Consider the following 20,192-nt stretch of genomic DNA (forward strand, 5'->3'; position numbering starts at 1 on the left):
AACCATAGTCCCCTATCACTCATCCCCAAAGTCTCCTATACTCACGCTGAAAACCATATAACTTATCCCATAAAACCCTATCACTCACCCTACCAACCCTATCACTGACATCACAGATACACCAATCACTCATCCTATAGATCCCTTATAACTAACCCTATAGACTCCCCATAACTCATCATTTTAGGAGGGGTATCAAGGATTGAAACCAGGGGAACTTTACCACTGAGCCACATCCCACGCCCTGTTTATTTTCAAAACAGGGTCTCACTATGTTGCTTAGGGCCTCATTAGTGCTGAGGCTGGCTTGGAAGTTGTGATCCTCCTGCCTCAGCCTCCTGAGCCACTGGGATTACATATATGAGCCACCATCCCTGGCCCTCTAACTCATCTCACAGAACTCATGCCTCATATCATAGACCACCCCCAGGTTCCATCACTGATCCCACAGACCTCTTATCACTCACCTTACCTATCATTCCATCTGTCAACTTGCAGTTCTCCACCATTCATGGTATATAACCCATTGGTCACCAAGAGATGCCTTAATCACCCCCAAAACACCTGTCGCTTACTATTCAGACTGCCTTTCACATACTCAGAGTCCCTTCATTCCCCCTACAAATCTCCCTACAGGCAACCTATTATTCACTCCATAGATGCTCCACAGTTACCCTGTGAAACTCCTCCTCATTCACCCTGAAGACCCCACCCCTTATTCCATACTCTCTATCATTAAGTAATTGATTCCTTGAAGGATTTCAAAGAGATGGTAAAGAATGTATAATAAAATGGCAGATACTTGAATACTGGTTTTAGGTGACCTGTATAAAGCCAGACTTCAGCTCAAACTCTGGCTCTCTTCAGGCCTACAGTATAGACTTGAAGAAATGTCTAATTGTTAATGCCAAAGCCCTGCATAATCTGAACTCATTTACTTTCTCATCTAATATACTATCACTCTGTTGTTTACTCACTATAAAGGCATGCTGATTTTGCTCTGCATCAAATATACCAGGCATAGCCCATCTTTCTGTCCATTGCACTACTTATTCTCTGTGCCACTTACTACCTGTTAACCTTGAGCTTGCTTCTCCCTGGCCTTCAATGTCTTGTATATAAAATACTACTACTAATAATAATGCCTACCTCATAGGTTTTTTTTTTACAAAATATTTATTTTTTTAGTTATAGGTGGACACGCTATCTTTATTTTATTTTTATGTGGTGCTGAGGATTGAACCTAGTGCCTCACACATGCTAGGTGAGCGCTCTACCTCTGAGCCACAACTCCAGTCCCCTCATAGGGTTTTTATACAGTTTAAATGAATTGATATATGTAGATGGTTTAGCATATACTTTATAGTTTTTGAATGGAAGAATGAATACACAAATGAAACAGAAAGTTCTCCCCAGGACTATGACAAGGGTCTCCTTTTTGATCTCCTTGCTTCCAGTATCTTCCTGTCCAAAGTTTTCTGCAATACCAAGACAGGAGCATCTGACCATACCTCTGTCACTCCATAGATGCTCCACCTATGCTCCATGCCTTCAGGATAAACTCCCAGCTCCAGGCTAAGGGTTTCCTCATCCCACCCTGTCATAACTGAAATGAGAGGTAGGCTGTCCAACTTGTTTCCATTAGAAAATCCAGCAGGGGCTGAAGATGTAGCTCAGTGGTAAGTGCTAGCCTAGCATGTACCAGTCCCTGGGTGCAATGTCCAGCACAAAAAAAAAGGGGGAAGAAAAGAAGCAGGGTGTGGTGGTAGCAGATACCTGTAATCTCAGCCACTCAGCAGGCTGAGGCAGGAGGATCACAAGTTGAAAGCCAGCCCCAGCAATTTAGTGAGGCTCTAGGAAATTTAGTGAGACCCTGCCTCTAAATAAAATATTTTAAAAAGGGCTAGAAATGTGGCTCAGTGGCTAAGCATCCCTGGGTTCAATCCCTGGTAACCTCCCCCCCCCCAAAAAAGAAAAGAAACTCCAATGTCATAGGTAGGTTTTTTGTCGTTGTTGTTGTTTGGTTGGTTGGTTTTGATACTGAGAATTAAACCCAGAGGCACTTTACTACTGAGCTACATCCCCAACCCTTTTTATTTTTCATTTTGAGACAAGGTTTCACTAAGTTGCTTATAGCCTGGCAAAATTGCTGAGGTTGGCTTCCCTAGTTGCTGGAATTACAGGCATGGGCCACTATGCTCAGCTACCATAGGTGTTTTTGACTACATGATATGGGACAAGAGAGACCCATAAGTCATCTTCTGGCTTTCAAGTAAAAGTCCCCATTATTTATAGCTTCCAAAGATATATATTTAATGTGTATACTTATTTTATTTAAAAAAAACTTTTTTTTTGTATTTGGAAATGGACAGAAGAGCTTTTATTTTGTTTATTTTTATGTGGTGCCTCACACATGCTAGGCGAGTGCTCTGCCACTGAGCCATAATCCCAGCCCCTATTTAATGTACATTTAAAAATATATCAAAATAAAATCGCAGACTTGTCTAAAATGGCAGTGGCACACACCTATAATCCCAGCTACTCAGAAGGCTGGAGCAGGAGGATGACATATTCAAGGCCACCCTGGGTAATTTAGTGAGACCCTGTTTCAAAATTTTAAAAATTTAAAAATGTTAGCTAGACATGGTGGCTCACAACTATAATCCCTGTAATTTAGGAGGCCGAGACAGGAGGATCCCAAGTTCAAAGCCAGCCTCAGCAACTGATTGAGGCCCTAAGCAACTTAGTGAGACCCTGTATCAAAATTAAAAAAATAAATAAAAAGAGGGCTGGAGATGTGGCTCAATGATTAAGTACTCCTAAGTTCAATCCCCAGTACCCCCTCAAAAAAGTTAGACAAAGGGCTGGGGATGTGGCTCAAGCGGTAGTGCGCTCGCCTGGCATGTGTGCGGCCCGGGTTCGATTCTCAGCACCACATACCAACAAAGATGTTGTATCTGCCGAGAACTAAAAGAAAAATAAATATTAAAAATAAATAAATATTAATATATCTCTCTCTCTCTCCTCTCTCACTCTCTCTTTAAAAAAAAAAAGTTAGACAAAAATAAATAAATGAATAAATAAATAAATAAAAGTTAGCTTATCCATACCAACATTGCAGTAGGCAAAGTCCAGCCATCTAAAAAGTCCTTGGCTAGGGGCTGGGGATGTGGCTCAAGCGGTAACACACTTGCCTGGTATGTGCAAGGTGCGGGGTTCCATCTTCAGCACCATGTAAAATGAAATAAAGATGTTGTGTCCACCAGAAACTAAAAAAATAAATATTACAAAATTTTCTCTCTCTCTCTCCTCTCTTAAAAACAAAAAACAAAAAACAAAAACAAACTCCTTGGCTAGAACTAACATTTGTTAGGGCAAACTTATATTTTGTCCAAAACACATGGATTCTATGTTGTAGAATAAAGTAGGAAGAATACCTTTTTGCATTTTGCCACACATAAGTTTTCTCAAAAAATATCCAAAATATATTCAATCATTTAGCTGATATTTATTGGACACTTTGTAATTTACGATGCTGGGGACCAAACCTGGGGCCTCATGCATACTAGGAAAATGCTGTAGTACTGAGTGATACTTCTAACCTGACACACTGTTTAATATCAGGATTTACTTCAACATATTGTGAGGATTAAATTAAATAAAGGCAGACTTGAAAAACCTAGGACCAGTCTTAAAGGTTTAAGAAATAAAAACCTGTTGTAATATAAGAAATAAAAAGATAGGACTTCCAGAGAGTGTAAAAATGTTTTTTGAACCAGCTAAGTTGGTCAGGGCCTCGCTAAATTGCAGAGACTGATCTCGAATTCGCAATCCCTCACCTCAACCTCCTGAGTAGCTGGTATTATAGGAGTGCACCATCCTGCCCAGCCCCTAAGCCATTCAGACCATCTCAAAATAAAATGATAAAAAGGGCTGGGGTGGGGGGAGGCGGCTGAGGCTGTAGCTGAGTGGCAGAGCACTTGCCTAGCATGTGTGAGGCACTGGGTTCGATCCTTTGCACCACATACAAATGAAACAAATAAAATAAAGGCATGCTGTTCATCTACAACTACAAAAAAAATTTTAAAAAGGGCTCAGGATGTAGCTCAGTGGTAAAGCACCCCTGGATTCAATCCCCAGTACCAAAATAATAATAAAATAATAATTTTTTTTTGAATTTGTATAAGCATATAAATTGCAAAAATCATAAATGTACCGTTCCATGAATTTTCACAAAGTGTACATTATTTTAAAAAAGACTCTGGATTAAGGATTTTCTTTTCCCGTCTAGGAGATTCACTTGAAGTGAGGGCCACACTATTTGAAACAGATGACATCATCTGTCAACAGAAGTGCTGGACAATTTGTGGCAGGGTGTCCAAACTTGACGTGCTCACGCAGCAGCTTCCTTTCCCCGCCCATTTCCATCGCCCAAAAGGGACCTCAGTTTAACACACCCGAATATGAATCCGGAAGTAGACCTCCAAAACAACCTGCCACGGAACCAAAAGAGGCGGGGCCTCAGGAGGCGCCTACACACTGTCAGAGAAGAAGCAAAATGCCCGGCTTTGCCGGGGTGGAGCTCCGCGTAAGAGCACTCTAAGCGCATGTGCAGAGGCGACCTCCCTCCTGAGCCAGGTGGGAGGGGCGGTGGGGGGCAGGGTCGCGCGGTGCCTTCTGCGCCTGCGTTGAGGCACAAGGTGGGGCCGTGAGCGCCCGCACTGTAGGGTGCGCGCAGGGGTGGGGGGCAACGGTCAACCGTCGCCTTGAGGCAGGCGACGGCGGCATGGCGACGGCCTCCGGGTCCTCGGATTTGGTGGGATCCGGAGCGCCCCCGCCTGGCGGGGCAGTCCAGACGGCGGCGGCAGCTGAGGAGGAAGAGCGAGAGGTGGTACGGGTCCGAGTCAAGGTGAAGCTGGCGGCCGGTCGGCCAACCTGCCCTGGCATCCCAGGGGAAGGGAAGGCGGTAGCTTTCTTAGGATGGAGGGCGGGATCTGAAATTTGGGGCGTTACTCGAGGGGCGAGGCTTGAAGGCAGAGTGATCCTTGTGACGAGGAGGGCCTGAGGGAATGGGTCCTAGTGACACATCCTAGGGCGTGGGACTGAAAATGAAGGGGCAAAGGCCTATTATGAAATAGATGGGTGGAGCTTGTAGGTGAAGGGGCGGGGTTGTAGGATAGGAGGAGGGGTCGCAGTAGTGGAGGGGTGGGGCCCTGACTAATGTCTGGGATGCCCATGATGACTGAAAAAGGAGCTCCGAATCAGACCCTACACAGAGATGGTGAGGGAGTACTTCTGGGGCTGGAGATGTAGCTCAATGGTGTTTGCCTACCATGTACAAGGACCTGGGTTTGATCCTCAACATGGCAAAAGAATAAAAAAAGTGCACTTTTGTGCGAGTCCCTACCCTTGAGCCCCTGTGCTTGTGGGGAAATAAACAGCTAAATAAATGAGATACTTCAGACATTGCTAAATGCCATGAGGAACGAATGAAAAAGGTTATGAACTAGGGAGTTTAGCCAAGGTAGTACAGATTGTACAGGAAAACTTTCTGGAGAAAATATTAAAGGCTCAGGGATCCAAATTAAGAAGGGTCAGCTATGTGAATTTCATGGCAGGTGGCGGGATGGGCAAGAGTTCTAGGCCAAGGGAACAGCAGGGCAAAGGCTGGGGTTGGAGATGAGCTTGGCATACTCCTGTAGGTTCCCATATTGCTAGAACAGCAAGAGTGAGGGGGAAGGAAGAGTGGTAAGGAGGTGAAACAGAGAAGCAACTGGGGCACAGGTGGTAAAGAGCCTTTGGTGTGTACTCTGAGGAAGAAAGATGTTGTAGTAGTTCCAGCAGGCAGTGATGGTGGCCCAGATAGGGTGGTGGAATTGGCAGAGATGAGAAGAGAGTCAACAGATCGCTTTGTGTAATAGTGCTGTAAGAGAGCAGTTTGGGAATTAAGAAAAACAGAGGATGCCTGATCTGTGAGTGACCCAGATGAAGAAGGCGGAAAGGATGTTCCAGACAGGGGGATCAGCACACACAAAGGCCTGAAACCAGGATGTATTGAAGATAACAGCCAACAATTTGGTACTACCAGAGTGTAGAGGTAAAAAATAAAAAAGTAACTGTGGTGTGGCTTGCTGGGGCCTCTCAGGCCCACCTGTTGGGGACCCTAGGGTTGTCACTGAAGAGATTCACAGGGCAGGTGATAGATAGATGTGCTAGATTGGGTGCAGTGTTGTAGTTAGACTGGTCATCATGATTCTGGCAACCATATTTGAAGGAATATAGCAAGTTTGGATGCCTGGACTATTGCTGTAACCTCCTCTTCACTGGACCCCTTGTTCTACCCTTGCCCTCCACAGTCTATTTGCAGAGTAGCCATAAGGATTCTGTAAATTGGGCCACATCCCTCCTCTGCTCAGAAACCTCCTGTGGCTCCCCATCACTCAGAACAAAAACCAAAGTCCCCACCATGGCCCAGAACACCTCTCCAATCTTGCCTTCTACCACTTCTTACCCTTCAGCATGGAAATGTGGCCCCTCATGGCCTACCCCATGTTTTCTCTCTCCAGAAATGTGAGAGCTTCCTGCCACATGAGTTCCGCTCTTTTGCTGTAGACCCCCAAATCACCTCACTGGACGTATTACAGCACATCCTCATCCGAGCCTTTGATTTGAATGGGTGAGTAGAGGGATACTGGGGACTGGCCAGTGGGCCACTCACCTCGACAGCAGTTGTCTGGCTTTTTTTTTAAAATGGGATTTTGGTTTACTTTTCTATTAAATAATCCCTTAGTGAACATCCAGATATGAATAGCTTGGAGTACATGGGGATGTCTAGTCCCCACATAGGATAAATTCCTAGTAGTGGTATTGCTGGATTAAAGGGTATGTGCTTTTTAAACTTGCAGTGGATATTGTCACAATGCTCTCCAGAAAGGTTTTTACCAATTTAGAATCTCAACAGCAGCATATAAAATACTTGTTTCCCTCACCACCTCTCAGTGATTGCTAGAAAACACTCAAAATTTGCCAATCTGATAGCTGAACATTGGTATCTCTTGGGGGCAGATGTGGTGGTTATTTTGTGTTGGTGGGGTGGTTGTTTTGGAAGAAGACATGCCCATGGTAACAAATGTAAACAATAAAGAATTGTTGAGTATTTAGGATGTTTCTATGGTTACAGTGATTATCCTATAACATACTTCTTTGCTTAGCTGCACAAATCTACCTGAAGAATAAATTAGTTGTTACTTGACTTTTCACATAAACACTTTCTGTTGTGAAAAATAACAAACATACAGATCGCTTTATTTTTTTATGTAGTAAGAAGGCTGCTTTCTTCCCACTTCTGTCCCTCAACTACACTGTCACTGTCCCCAGAGGGGATCAACATTTTACCAGTTTTCAGTGTGCCCTCCAGATATAAGCAGGTGTGTATCTGTTTCTGTGTTTGTGTAACAAAGTGGATATAAATGACCTGACCTCAAACTACCCACAGTCCTTAGTATAGTACCCAGCAGATAGTAGGAAGTTGTTTTCAGTACCTTCCATATTACCCCTCTTGTTTTGGAAATTGTCCCTGAGGCTTCCAGGGCATTGAGGACCTCTGGAGAGCTCCCTCATATCCTCTGTCCAGGAAGAAGAACTTTGGCATCAGCTACCTGGCCCGGGACCGGCTAGGACAGGAAGTTTACCTCTCTCTCTTGTCTGACTGGGACCTCAGCACAGCTTTCGCCACTGCTTCTAAACCTTACCTGCAGTTGCGTGTAGACATTCGGCCCTCAGAGGACAGTGAGTACCCAGTGCCTTTGGGCACTGCTCTGGGTCATACCTTTTCCCTATAAGATGACTCCACCCCTTACAGTACACTCCCTCAGTGGGCTGGGAAGCAAGGTATCCTAGGTTCAGATCCTGGCTTAGCCACTGGGGCTTAATTTCTTCACCTATAAAACAAAGATGGTAGTATTTTAGGGCTATTGTGAGGATTAAATAGGGAATTCACATCAAATGCCTAGAACAATACATGGCTGCACAGTTAATGTTAAAGAGGTGTTACTACTTGCCAGATGTAGGGCTCATGCCTATAATCCCAGCACCTTGGAAGGCTGAGGCAGGAGGAGTACAATTTTAAAAAAAAATTTTTAGTTGTAGATGGACACAATATCTTTTTTTTTGAGAGAGAGAGAGAGAGAGAGAATTTTAATATTTATTTTTTAGTTATTGGCGGACATAACATCTCTGTTTGTATGTGGTGCTGAGGATCGAACCCGGGCCTCACGAATGCCAGGCGAGCGCGCTACCGCTTGAGCCACATCCCCAGCCCACAATATCTTTATTTTATTTTTATGTGGATCAAACCCAGTGCCTTTCACATGCAAGGCAAGTACTCTACCACCTGAGCTACAATCCCAGCCCAGGATTACAAATTTGAGGCCAGACAGCAATTTAGGGAGGCCCTAAGCGACTTAGAAAGACCCTGTCTCAAAATGAAAAAAATTTTTAAATTGCTGGGAATGTAGCTCAGTGTTTATGCACCCCTTGTTTCAATCCCTAGTACAAAAAGAAAAACAATGAGCCGCGAACACTTATAATCCCAACTGTGTGGGAGGCTGAGGCAGGAGGATCTTGAGTTTAAAGGCAGCCTCAGCAATTTAGCGAGGCACTAAGTAACTTAGTGAGATCCTGTCTCTATGTAAAATACAAAATAGGGCTGGGGATGTAGCTCAGTGGTCAAGTGCCCCCTACCCCGATCCAAAAAAGAAAAGAAAAGTTAGCTCTATTATACTGTTAGAACATATAACTTAGTAATATATGTTATATAACAGTATAGCTATATTATTATGTATTTCAGTTATAATATCTAAACATAATAATGCCCATTATATTAATGATAATTTTGTTTATTTATTCACTCATCCTGTACCTATATTTGTTTGCACTCTTGCTCACTAATTCATTTGTTCCCTAAATCTCTCAGCTACTTATTTTCTTCTCATATCGGTTCCTCCAATTTAGCCTGTGCTGGTCCCTGCAAACACACAGATAAATTAAGACATGGTCCCCCCCCCCAATTTATTTTTAGTTGGACACAATATCTTTTTTTAAAAAAATTTATTTTTTAAGTGTAGATGAACACAACACAATGCCTTTATTTTTATGTGGTGCTGAGGATCAAACCCGGGTCCCACCCATGCTAGACAAGCACTCTATCGCTGAGCCACAATCCCAGCCCCTGGACACAATATCTTTATTTATTTATTTTTATGTGGTGCTGAGGATGAAACCCAGGGCCTTGCATGTGCTAGGTGAGCGCTCTACCACTGAGCCACAACTCCAGTCCCCCCCAATTTGATTATGGACCAAACATATTAGTCAATAGTATTCTATCAGTGTTAAACTTCCTCAGACTTACCTCAGTCTGTTTGTGCTGCTATAATAGAATACTACAGCCTAAGGACTTTATGAAGAACAGAAACTTATTTCTCACAGTTCTGGAGGCAAGGAAGTACAAAATCAAGGTTCTGACAGATTTCATGTCTAGTGAGGGCCTTCTTACTGTGTCCTCACATGGCAGAAGGGATAGAAGAGCAAAGTAAAGGGAAGGAATGTTGTGTTCTCACCTAGTAGAAGAGCAGAAGAAAACGAACCCACTCCTTCAAGCCCTTTAATATGGTCTGATCCCATCTATAAGGCTCTGCCCTCATGACTTAATTATCTCTTAATGGCCTCACTCCTTAATTGAGGTTTAGTATCCCTTATCTAAAATTCTAAGGGCCAGAAATGTTTCAGATTTTGGTATTTTTCAGATATTGGAATGTTTTCAGAAACTGTACAAATTGAGCATTCTCTATCCCAAAATCTGAAATCTGAAATGCTACCAAATCCTATACACTTTGAGCATGAGATCATGTCCAAATGTCAAGTTTGGGTTGTGGATTTCAAATTGTTGATGTTCAACCCGTGCCATTACATTGGCAATTAAGTTTCAACATATTAATTTTGGGAAATGTATTCAAATCATAGCAGTATGGTAATAGTAGCAAGGCCATTTAAGAAAAATGTCGTTGTTCATTGAAAAAACAGGTAAGAACAGATAAGTGTCATGATGTCTGCAAGTGATTTGGCAAACATGTTTCTATGTAGAGGGAGTGAGATAAAGCAAATGTGGCAAAAAAAAATGTTATCAGGTTGGAATCCCAGGAGTTCTGGAGACTGAGGTAGGAAGATTGCAAGTTTGAGGCCAGCCTCAGCAACTTAGCGAGACCCTGGCTCAAAATAAAAAATAATAAGGGCTGGGGATGTAGCTCAATGGTAGAGTGCCCTGGGTTCAATCCCCAGTACAAATATAACAGGATCAAGGTGAGAGATGTATGAGTAGTTCACTGTATTCTTTATTGTTTAATGTATGTTTCAAGTTTTTTTTAAATAGGAAGTTATATAGTAGAAAATACTGTTCCCAGCCTGAGGGGTCTCACATGACTATTTAGGATAAGTGAGGCATTTTATTGACATTATAGTAATATATCCATAGCCAACATGGATTCAACACTTGGGCCATTCTATGCACTTATTTTTTTCAATAAATTCCCCATGTGATAGAAGAAAAATTGAAGTTTAGAGTGGTGACAGGTCTTGTTCCAGTCACACACAGTTAATTGAAGGATAGGATTTGAACCTAGGTAGTGAATAACTGGCTTGAGTCACCTTGTTTTGTTTTTTTTGTTTGTTTGTTTGTTTGTTTGTTGTTGTTGTTGTTGTTGTTGTTGTTTTTTGTTACCAGGGTGTCATGGTAAAAGCATTACATATGTTGGCAGGTCAGATCTGATAGACAATAAAGACACTGTCTTTAAACACAATAGCATTTATTTTAGTAATAATATGAAAGCAAGAGCAAAATCAAAAGTGATAGGTGAGAGAAAAATAGAAGAAAAAACATCACCAGATCAGGGAAACACCAACACCTGAAGTCATAAACCTGGGGAGTCCCGGGGCAGCTTTTCAGGGTCCTGATTGGGAAGTTCCAGGCAGTGCCTCCTCTGCATAGGTGAGACTCCAAAATCTTACTCCCAGTGGGGCTCTTTAAATACAAGTTAGAACAAACAAAGCTCCATTCTAATAACCTGCATGACCTAGTGTTTCCCTCAAGAATACTTCATCCTCCCAAAGACTGGTCAGATCCCCAAATGGAGGGAGTGTTTGCCTTGAGATAACTGAATGTCTCTGAGTTCCCATGAGTGAGCTGAACCAAGAAATCTGTATTCTTTAGATGTTCTAACAAGGATGTATGTACAAAGGTCACAGCAGGCACATGGACAGAGATCTTTAATATTTTCCTTAGCCCTTTACAGGGATTGAACCCAGGGGTGCTTAATGACTGAGTCACATCCCCAGCTCTTTTTATTTTTTATTTTGAGACAGGGCCTCACTAAGTTGCTAAGGCTGCCCTCAAACTTGAAATCCTCCTGCCTCAGCTTCTCAAGTTGCTGGGATTATAGACATGCACCACCACACCTTGTTCTTTTTTTAAAATTTTGTTTTTCAGTTGTTGATGGACCTTTATTTTATTCATTTATTTATATGTGCTGTTGAGAATCAAACCCAGGTCGTCATACATGCTAGGCAGGTGCTCTACCATTGAGCCAAAACCCCAGCCCCTCGTCCTTGTTCTTACTCATTTGGCTCTACAACATTTTGAATTTAAGATTGGCAGCTGAGGGGAAAAGAGAATAAATGTCAGACAGAAAGGTAATGACAGAGATGCACAGGAAGACAAACTGAGGAAGATAGATAGCTAGAGACAGGAATTTCTGCCATTGCATCAGTGACTTAGGTCAGTCAATTAATTCATTCTCCAGGCCTTGGTTTCCTTACCTGTAAAGTAGACAAGTAGCACTATTTTGGTAAAGAAATTAAATCTGCCTGGCTAATTAACATATGAGGAATACTCCAACTATATAAGTGCCAATAAAGTAAAGAGAAATAAAGATATCCATCTCTGTCAAAAATACATTTTAGAAAGTTATCTTTTTAAAGAGACTCATTTTTCCATTGATGAGTCGTTTCTTTCCCTACTGTTTTTAGAAGCTGTCTGTCTTACAAAATTCCTGCATATGCACAGATCTGTTTCTGAATTACTGATTTTCTTACACTGATCTTTTTATTTATTTATTTTTTGTGGTTGTAGATGGACAGAATGCATTTATTTTATTTTTTTAATTTTTATGTGGTGCTGAGAATCGAACCCAGTGCCTCATGCATACTAGGCAAGTGCTCTACCACTGAGCTACAGCCCCAGCCCACACTGATCTCTTCATTAACTCCTAAATTGTTTCATGTATTTTTAATCATTGTAGCTTTATGAAGGTTTTTGTTTTGGGATTGAACCCAGGGGTGCTTAACTACATGAGCCACATCCCCAGTCCTTTTTATTTTTTATTTTGATACAAGAACTTCCACGTTGCTTAGGGCCTCAGTAGGTTGCTGAGGCTGGCTTTGAACTCTCAATCCTCCTATCTCAGCCTCCAAAGCCACTGGGATTACAGGTGTGCACCACTGAACCTGGCTTACATATATTATTATCTTATTTTTAGTATTCTTGTATTTGAAATGTATTTTTTTTCCTGGTGGTGGTACCGAGGTTTGAACCCAGGGCCTCACACATGCTAGGCAAGTGTGCTACCACCAAGCCACTCCCCCAACCTAATGACTGTGTATATTAAATACTTGTGCCCCATCACCACTTACCCTTCTCTTTTAAAAAATTTGTTGGTGCTGAGGATCAAACCCAGGCCTCACACATGCTAAGCACACACTCTACACCCCCCAACCCTTTACTCTTTCCTTTTTACTTTCCCTTCTTCTTCTTTTTTTTTTTTTAGTAATACATGGATACAATATCTTTATTTTGTTTATGTATTTATATGTGGTGCTAAGGATCAAACCCAGTGCCTCACATGTGCGAGGTAAGTGCTCTGCCACTGAGCCACAACCCCAGCCTGCTTTTCCCTATCTTGAGCCCTTTAGTGGTCATTTGCTTCCAGAACTTCTTTGTTCTCCTCCAATATAGTGCATGGGTTAGATGTACTCTAATGGTCAAAATGTCTTTCTTACCAGGGCATGGTGGTACATGCCTGTAATCCCAGCAAATAGGGAGGCTGAGGCAGGAGGATCATAAGTTTGAGGCTAGCCTCAGCAATTTAGTGAGACTGTAAACAACTTAGTGAGACCCTGTCTCAAATTAAAATGGTCTGTGGCTGTAGCTCAGTGACAGAGTGCCCCTGGGTTCAGTCTCCAGTACCCCCCCCAAAAAATTTCTTTCTTGAGTTAGGGGTATAGCTCGGTGGTATAGTGCTTCTCCAGCATGCTTAAGACCCTGGGTTAGATCCCCAGCACTGCAAAAATTGGCTAAATAGGTCTTTACTGTCTTAACTATGTGTAGGCCTGTTGGATCTCAAGTATTCTGGGTGCCTGAGCTACTGTCCTGCCTCCAAAGTTGAGTCACAGCAGTCTGTTTGTTTCCAGTCTGACATTCATTTCATTGTAAGCAACCTTTTTTTTTTTTTTTTGGTATGAGGGATTGAACCAGGTGTGCTTTCCTACTGAGCCACTGCGCTATGTGTGCCACTGCACCTAGCTTCTTTTTCTTCTTAAAAGTTGCCAGCCCAGTTGGTCCTATCTATCTATATCGCTGGAATTACAGGTGTGTGATACCACAGCCAGCTAAGAGACAGGGTCTTGCTCTGTTGTCCAGGCTGGTCCCAAACTCCTAGTCTCAAGTGATTGTCCTGCCTTAGCCTCCCAGTAGCTGAGACTATAGGTATTCATCACGATGCTCAGCTCATTAGTATTATTATTTGTTATGTTAGTCATTGTCCCAGTACCTGGCACATGGTAAGCATTCAATAAATTTTATGTTATTAAAATATTAGAGGGCTGGGTGTGGTGGTACATGCCTGTAATCCCAGCAACTCAGGAGGCTGTGGCAGGAGGATCACAAATTCCAAACCAGCCTTAGCAATTTAGCAAGGCCATAAGCAATTTAGTGAGAGTCTCTCTCAAAATGAAAAAGGAGGGCTGGGATTGTGGCTTAGCAGTACAGTGTTCACCTAGCAAACGCAGGGCCCTGGGTTCAATCTTCAGCACCACATAAAAATAAATAAATAAAACAAAGGTATTATATCCAACTACAACTAAAAAAATAAATATAAAAAAAGAAAAAGGAATGGGGATGTGGCTCAGGGGTAAAGCACCCCTGAGTTCAATTCCCAGTACCAAAATAAAAATAAAATATTAGCTGGGTGCAGTAGCACACACCTGTAATCCCAGTGGCTCAGGAGGCTGAGGCAGGAGGATCATGAGTTCAAAGCCAGCCTCAGCAATGGTGAGGTGCTAAGCAACTCAGTGAAAATCCTATCTCACAATAAAATATAAAATAGGGTTGGGGATGTGGCTCAGTGGTGGAGTGCCCCTGAGTTTAATCTCCAGTACCCCCAAAATAAATAAATAAATAAAAATAAAATATTAGAGTCTTCCCAGCCATTTTTTTTCTCATTGTAAAAATATGGAACGCTTCACGAATTTGCGTGTCATCCTTGCGCAGGGGCCATGCTAATCTTCTCTGTATCATTCCAATTTTAGTATATGTGCTGCTGAAGCGAGCACTTCCCAACCATTTTTGAGACATTTATTACAAAAGATTTCTTCATGGTTTGATGTTTTTACATGATTTGGATAATATGGGAAGAGCGAGTGGGAGTCATTGTTCTTTAGGTAGCCTGGCTTTGGAAGGAGAAAAACTAGGTCCTCAGTGCTCATCCTCACTCTCATAGCACTTCACTCTGTGTACTCAGGCCCACTGCTGGAAGACTGGGACATAATCAGCCCCAAGGATGTCATTGGCTCTGATGTGCTGCTGGCTGAGAAACGGTCATCACTGACGACAGCCGCCCTGCCCTTTACACAGTCCATCCTATCTCAGGTGGTCTCAGGGGCCCTGGGGGCCCATTTGTGGTGGGAGGGCAGAGCCTATCTAGATCTGATCCAAAGCATGCTGGTTGTCATCTGCTCCTAGCCTGCCCAACTGACTGGTGGCTTCCTTCCCTCCTTCCTTCCCAGGTGGGTCGAACCTTGTCTAAAGTCCAGCAGGTGCTGAGCTGGTCATATGGTGAAGATGTGAAGCCCTTCAAGCCACCCCTGAGTGATGCTGAATTTCATACATATCTGAATCATGAAGGCCAGCTCTCCCGACCTGAGGAGTTGCGCCTGCGAATCTATCATGGGGGTGTAGAACCCTCTCTGCGAAAGGTAAATCTGTCTCCTCACTCACTTGTTGCATCCATCACTGCTGTGCTCAGAGGTAGCTCATGAGATACATTAGTGGGGCACACTCTTGTAGGTGAGGTGGAGATACTCCAGGGTAGGAAGCTGTCTTTCAGGTGGAACTAGAAGTCAGTAGTGGGAAGGCAGACTTGGCATAAGAAGTAGAGAGGCCCCAGGGGCTGGGTGGGTGGTGACTGATACACAGTGTTGCAATGCTCACCTCTAGAACCTTAGCCTCCTGTTCTTTCATACATGGCCAGGTGGTGTGGCGGTACCTGCTGAATGTGTACCCAGATGGGCTTACAGGCCGTGAACGAATGGACTACATGAAACGCAAGAGTCGCGAGTATGAGCAGCTCAAGAGTGAGTGGGCCCAGCGAGTAAGCCCTGAGGACCTGGAGTTCATCCGCAGCACTGTCCTCAAGGATGTGCTGCGCACTGACCGGGCCCACCCCTACTATGCAGGGCCTGAGGATGGCCCACATCTGCGGGCACTACATGATCTGCTCACCACCTATGCTGTTACACACCCACAGGTGTCCTACTGCCAGGGCATGAGTGACTTGGCTTCGCCCATTCTTGCTGTTATGGACCATGAGGGCCATGCCTTTGTCTGCTTTTGTGGCATCATGAAGCGCCTGGCTGCCAATTTCCATCCTGATGGTCGCGCCATGGCCACTAAGTTTGCCCACCTCAAGCTGCTTCTTCGACACGCTGACCCTGACTTCTACCAGTACCTTCAAGAAGCAGGTGCTGATGACCTCTTCTTCTGTTACCGATGGCTACTGCTTGAGCTCAAGCGTGAGTTTGCCTTTGATGATGCCCTCCGCATGCTCGAGGTCACTTGGAGTTCACTGCCTCCTGATCCTCCTGAACATGAAGTAGAGCTTGTTGGACCTCCCAGCCAAGTAGCAGACGTTGGCTTTGGTGGCCACCGGGGGCGACCCATGCGACAGAGGCACATGCTAAGGCCTGCAGGTGGAGGAGGTAGTGCCTTCGAAGATGCTGTTAAACACTTGACCACGTCCAGCCAGGGTCCTGGTAGTGGGGGGCGTCTCCTGAGACAAGCCAGCCTGGATGGCCTCCAGCAACTCAGGGATAATATGGGCCCCAGAAGGGACCCTTTGGTCCAACTACCCCACCCAGCTTCCCTCATTAGCTCCAAGTCCCTCTCTGAGCCCTTGCTGAACTCCCCAGATCCACTGCTTTCCTCCTTTTCCCGCCCTGACTCCCCATCTTCCTCATCTCCACCATCTACCCAGGAGGCCTCTCCTGCTGGTGACATGGGTATAGGCTCCCCCTTGATGCAGGAGGTAGGATCCCCACGAGATACTCGGAAATCCTTGCCACCACCCCCAATGGGCCTCCCCCCACCCCAGGAGTTTGGCCGGGGGAACCCATTCATGCTCTTTCTTTGCCTGGCCATCCTGCTGGAGCACCGTGACCACATCATGCGCAATGGGCTGGATTACAATGAGCTGGCCATGCACTTTGACCGCCTAGTGCGAAAACACCACCTGGGGCGTGTCCTGCGCAGAGCCAAGGCTCTGTTTGCTGATTACTTGCAGTCAGAGGTGTGGGACTCAGAGGAGGGGGCCGAGGCCACAGCCCCATCTTGACTGAACTCCCTCCAACCCCCCATCAGCCCCACCTTTGCCATCAGGGCCCACATGTGAGATCCCACCTCCCTGCCTGCCAGCCCTAGACCTGTTGGAGTCAGGAACCATCTCTCCCCAGGTTTGAGTGTGGAGGGCTCTGCTTTGGCACTTTTTCCTGTTTTTGTTGTGTTGTTTTTAAACAATACTTTGAACACATGAAGGTTACTGTAGTCTGTGTGTTTCTCTGCCCCCTTCTTGGATTTTATTCTAAATGGAGTCTCTAGTGGCTCTTTACCTGATGGGGCCAAAATAGTGAAGGGTGGCTCCTGCTTCTCTAGTGGTGGGGAGAGGGCTGCTGAGAAACTTTTGCAAGATTCAGTACAAAGAGTAGGATGTCTAATGCCCAGTTTTCAGAAAGGCTGGCTACTGCACTAGGTAACAATATCTTAAAGGGAAAAGAAGAAGTCATGGCCTACTTAGAAACATTGGGCCAGCCTTTCTAGATCTACACCCTCCTCTGTCATTCTTAAGCACTGATGCTGGCAACTCTTGGTCAGGGATCTTTTTACAGTTACTATCTTACTACGTCCTTTGGAGCCAGCTTGAGGGACTGTGACCTTGCCATGCCTAAGGCCCTATATTGTGTCTCCAGCTCATGGGTACCTGTCTTAACTTTTTTGGCAATAGAAACCATTTATTTTTTCTTCTCCATTCCACTAATATGGACAAACAAATCAAGCACCATTAAAATCGGGCCCTAAAAGAATTCACCTGTTTATTTAGAGGATAATCATCAAAAGCAGGTCCTTTTGCCCACTAATCAGAAGGTAGGGTTCTCTCAGGCTGGGTGCTATCCTCTACAGAGGACATGGAAGACAGTGGGTGAGATAACTGGGGTCCATACATCATGGCTTAGTTGTGCTAGGTTCTGGACAGAAGTTGTTCCACTGGACAATGATGCCAGAGAATGAGGGGCATCAGCTTAAAACAACAAGGATTTATTTATCTCACAGTTTCTGAGGGTCAGGAATCTGAGGAACAGCTTATCTGAGTAGTTTTGATTCAGGGCCACTCCTGAGATTTCAGTTTGTCAGCCAGGACTGCATTAAGCTGGAGACCTGACTTGGCTAGTGGATCCACTTCCACATGGCCCTGTTGGCAGGAGGCTTCAGTTTCTCACCACTTGATCCTCTCCTGGGGCTCCTCACAACATGTGATCTGAACAAGTGGGCAAGAGATCATGACCAAGTGAAGACACAATGCCTATTAGGACTTTTTCTCAGAAATAACATCATTTCTGTTACATTTAAATGGGTCATATAGACCAACTCCAGTAAAACATGGGAGGGGGCCACATATATGAATACCAGGAGACAGGAACCACTGAGGACTATAATAGAGGCTGGCTACTGCACTAGGTAACTATCTGAAGCAGAAGTAATGGAACAGACAGAAGAATTTTAATTAAATTTTTAAAATGGCAGATAATATCAGAATATAAAACAGGAAAAAGATTGTAAAAAGACCCTCCAAAATTTAAAGTATGTGTTTGATGGCAGAAAAAAATGGTGGGCATGGTGGCACATGCCTGTAATCCCAGCGGCTCAGGAGGCTGAGGCAAGAGGATCACAAGTTCAAAGCCAGCCTCTGCAAAAGTGAGGTGCTAAGCAACTCAGTGAGACCCTGTCTCTAAGTAAATAATAAAAGAGGGCTGGGGATGTTTCTCAGTGGTTGAGTGCCCCTGAGTTCAATCCCCGGTACCAAAAAAAAAAAAAAAAGGAAAGAGAAGCAAAGTATATATTGTAAGTGGAGAACATGAAATGAGATGTCAGAATTGAGTCCTCATAATAGTAATTACAAATATATATATAAAACAGAGACCATCACTGGATTAAAATAAGTCCAACAGTACACATACACACAAATATTTAGAATTTAGAAATGTTCAATGTGGAAGGAAGAAGAAAAGACAGAGTAGATAATAAAAGACCAAAGAAAGCTGAGATGGCCATCCTAATAGCTAATATAGAATTGAACACCAGCTATGTGTGCCATAAACATGTATATTCCTAGGAAGCCCTGGATAATACATTTTTAAGCTTGAAATATGTATACACACACATATATGTACATACATTTATACATATATATATATTTGTTCTGAATTTTTATGTTGATATACATTACATAAGTATGTATTTACATATATGTACTATATATAAAACCCTCCACTTGGAGCTAGGGTTGTGGCTCAGTGGTAGAGCACTTGCCTGGCACGTGTGAGGTACTGGATTTGATCCTCAGCACCACATAAATAAATAAAGGTATTATGTCCATCTACAACTAAAATGTTTTTTAAACCCTCCACTTAATAAATGGAGAAGACTCCTTTTATGTTTACAGTTAACAATTACAGAAGTAAATCATGTTAGGGCACAAAGAAGACCTCAGTAAATTCAAAAGTATCAATATTCAGAACAAGATGGGTAGGTCAGTAATAGAGAACTTTCCTAGCACACACAAGGCCATGGGTTCAAGGCCCAGTACCATACACAAAGTTTATATTAAGCATTTTCGCTGACCATATGTAATACAATTAATAGGAGCAGCTGAAAAATGACTCCCAATTTTGGGTAGCTAACATTACTAAATAACCCTCGGATGAAAGAAGGAATCATATATGAATTTAAGAAATATATACATAAAATGATAGGGACCCCAGCTGCTTGGGAGGCTGAGGCAGGAGGATCAAAAGTTCAAAGCCAGCCTCAGCAACTTATCAAGGCCCTAAGCAACTCAGTGAAACCTTGTCTCTAAGTAAAATACAAAAAAGGGCTGGGGGTGTGGTTCAGTGGTTAAGCAACCCTGGGTTCAATCCCTGGTGCCTTAAAAAAAAAAGCCAGGCAAGGTGGCTCAAGCCTATAATCCCAGCAATTTGGGAGGCAGCAGGAAGATTGAGAGTTCAAGATCAGGCTGTTGCAATGGGCAAAAGGTGAAACTTATGCAGTCCAGGGGGAGAAATAAAGAATGTCCAAGCACTTCTGCCCTTTTCAATACTTTATTCACTCAAATCACTCCATACAATTTCACTCTATAGGTTCTTAATCAAGAAAATGACAATCCTGGGCTGGAGCTGTAGTTCCATGTTAGAGCACTTGCCTCACAGGTATGAGGCCCTGAGTTCAATCCTCAGCACCACATAAACTAAAGATATTGTGTCCACCGAAAACTGAAAAGTAAATATTTAAAAATTCTCTCTCTCTCTCTCTCTCTCTTAAA

The 20,192-nt window shown here is 43.6% G+C and overlaps 1 protein-coding gene and 1 non-coding gene across 5 annotated transcripts; one reads left to right on the plus strand and one right to left on the minus strand.

The window, feature by feature from the left end:
- Window positions 1-4,448: 4,448 nt before the first annotated feature.
- Window positions 4,449-17,133, plus strand: Tbc1d25 (TBC1 domain family member 25). 4 transcript variants are annotated; one of them, XM_078034828.1, is made up of 7 exons: window positions 4,449-4,553; window positions 4,772-4,909; window positions 6,567-6,676; window positions 7,634-7,788; window positions 14,847-14,974; window positions 15,112-15,300; window positions 15,576-17,133. In XM_078034828.1, the coding sequence occupies exons 1-7, from the start codon at window positions 4,464-4,466 to the stop codon at window positions 16,932-16,934; spliced, it is 2,169 nt and encodes a 722-aa protein (XP_077890954.1). In that variant the 5' UTR covers window positions 4,449-4,463; the 3' UTR covers window positions 16,935-17,133. The 4 variants fall into 4 exon arrangements, with proteins under 4 accessions (XP_077890954.1, XP_005338701.1, XP_013219898.1 ...); XM_005338644.5 differs by lacking the exon at window positions 4,449-4,553 and having other exon boundaries at window positions 4,671-4,909; XM_078034827.1 differs by lacking the exons at window positions 4,449-4,553; window positions 4,772-4,909; window positions 6,567-6,676 and adding an exon at window positions 8,215-8,284 and having other exon boundaries at window positions 7,744-7,788.
- On the minus strand, window positions 14,552-14,658 carry LOC120891252 (U6 spliceosomal RNA). Its single transcript, XR_005735623.1, has one exon. It is a non-coding gene; the product is annotated as a U6 spliceosomal RNA (small nuclear RNA).
- Window positions 17,134-20,192: the final 3,059 nt, after the last annotated feature.

The sequence above is a fragment of the Ictidomys tridecemlineatus genome, chromosome X (genome assembly GCF_052094955.1).
Source record: "Ictidomys tridecemlineatus isolate mIctTri1 chromosome X, mIctTri1.hap1, whole genome shotgun sequence".
NCBI classification, from domain to species: domain Eukaryota; kingdom Metazoa; phylum Chordata; class Mammalia; order Rodentia; family Sciuridae; genus Ictidomys; species Ictidomys tridecemlineatus.

Coding starts and splice junctions, on each gene's coding strand:
- Tbc1d25 (XM_078034828.1), top strand. CDS start 4,464: ATGAATCCGGAAGTAGACCTCCAAAACAACCTGCCACGGAACCAAAAG. Junction 7,789..14,846: donor CATTCGGCCCTCAGAGGACA/GTGAGTACCCAG, acceptor CTGTGTACTCAG/GCCCACTGCTGGAAGACTGG. Junction 14,975..15,111: donor CACAGTCCATCCTATCTCAG/GTGGTCTCAGGG, acceptor CTTCCTTCCCAG/GTGGGTCGAACCTTGTCTAA.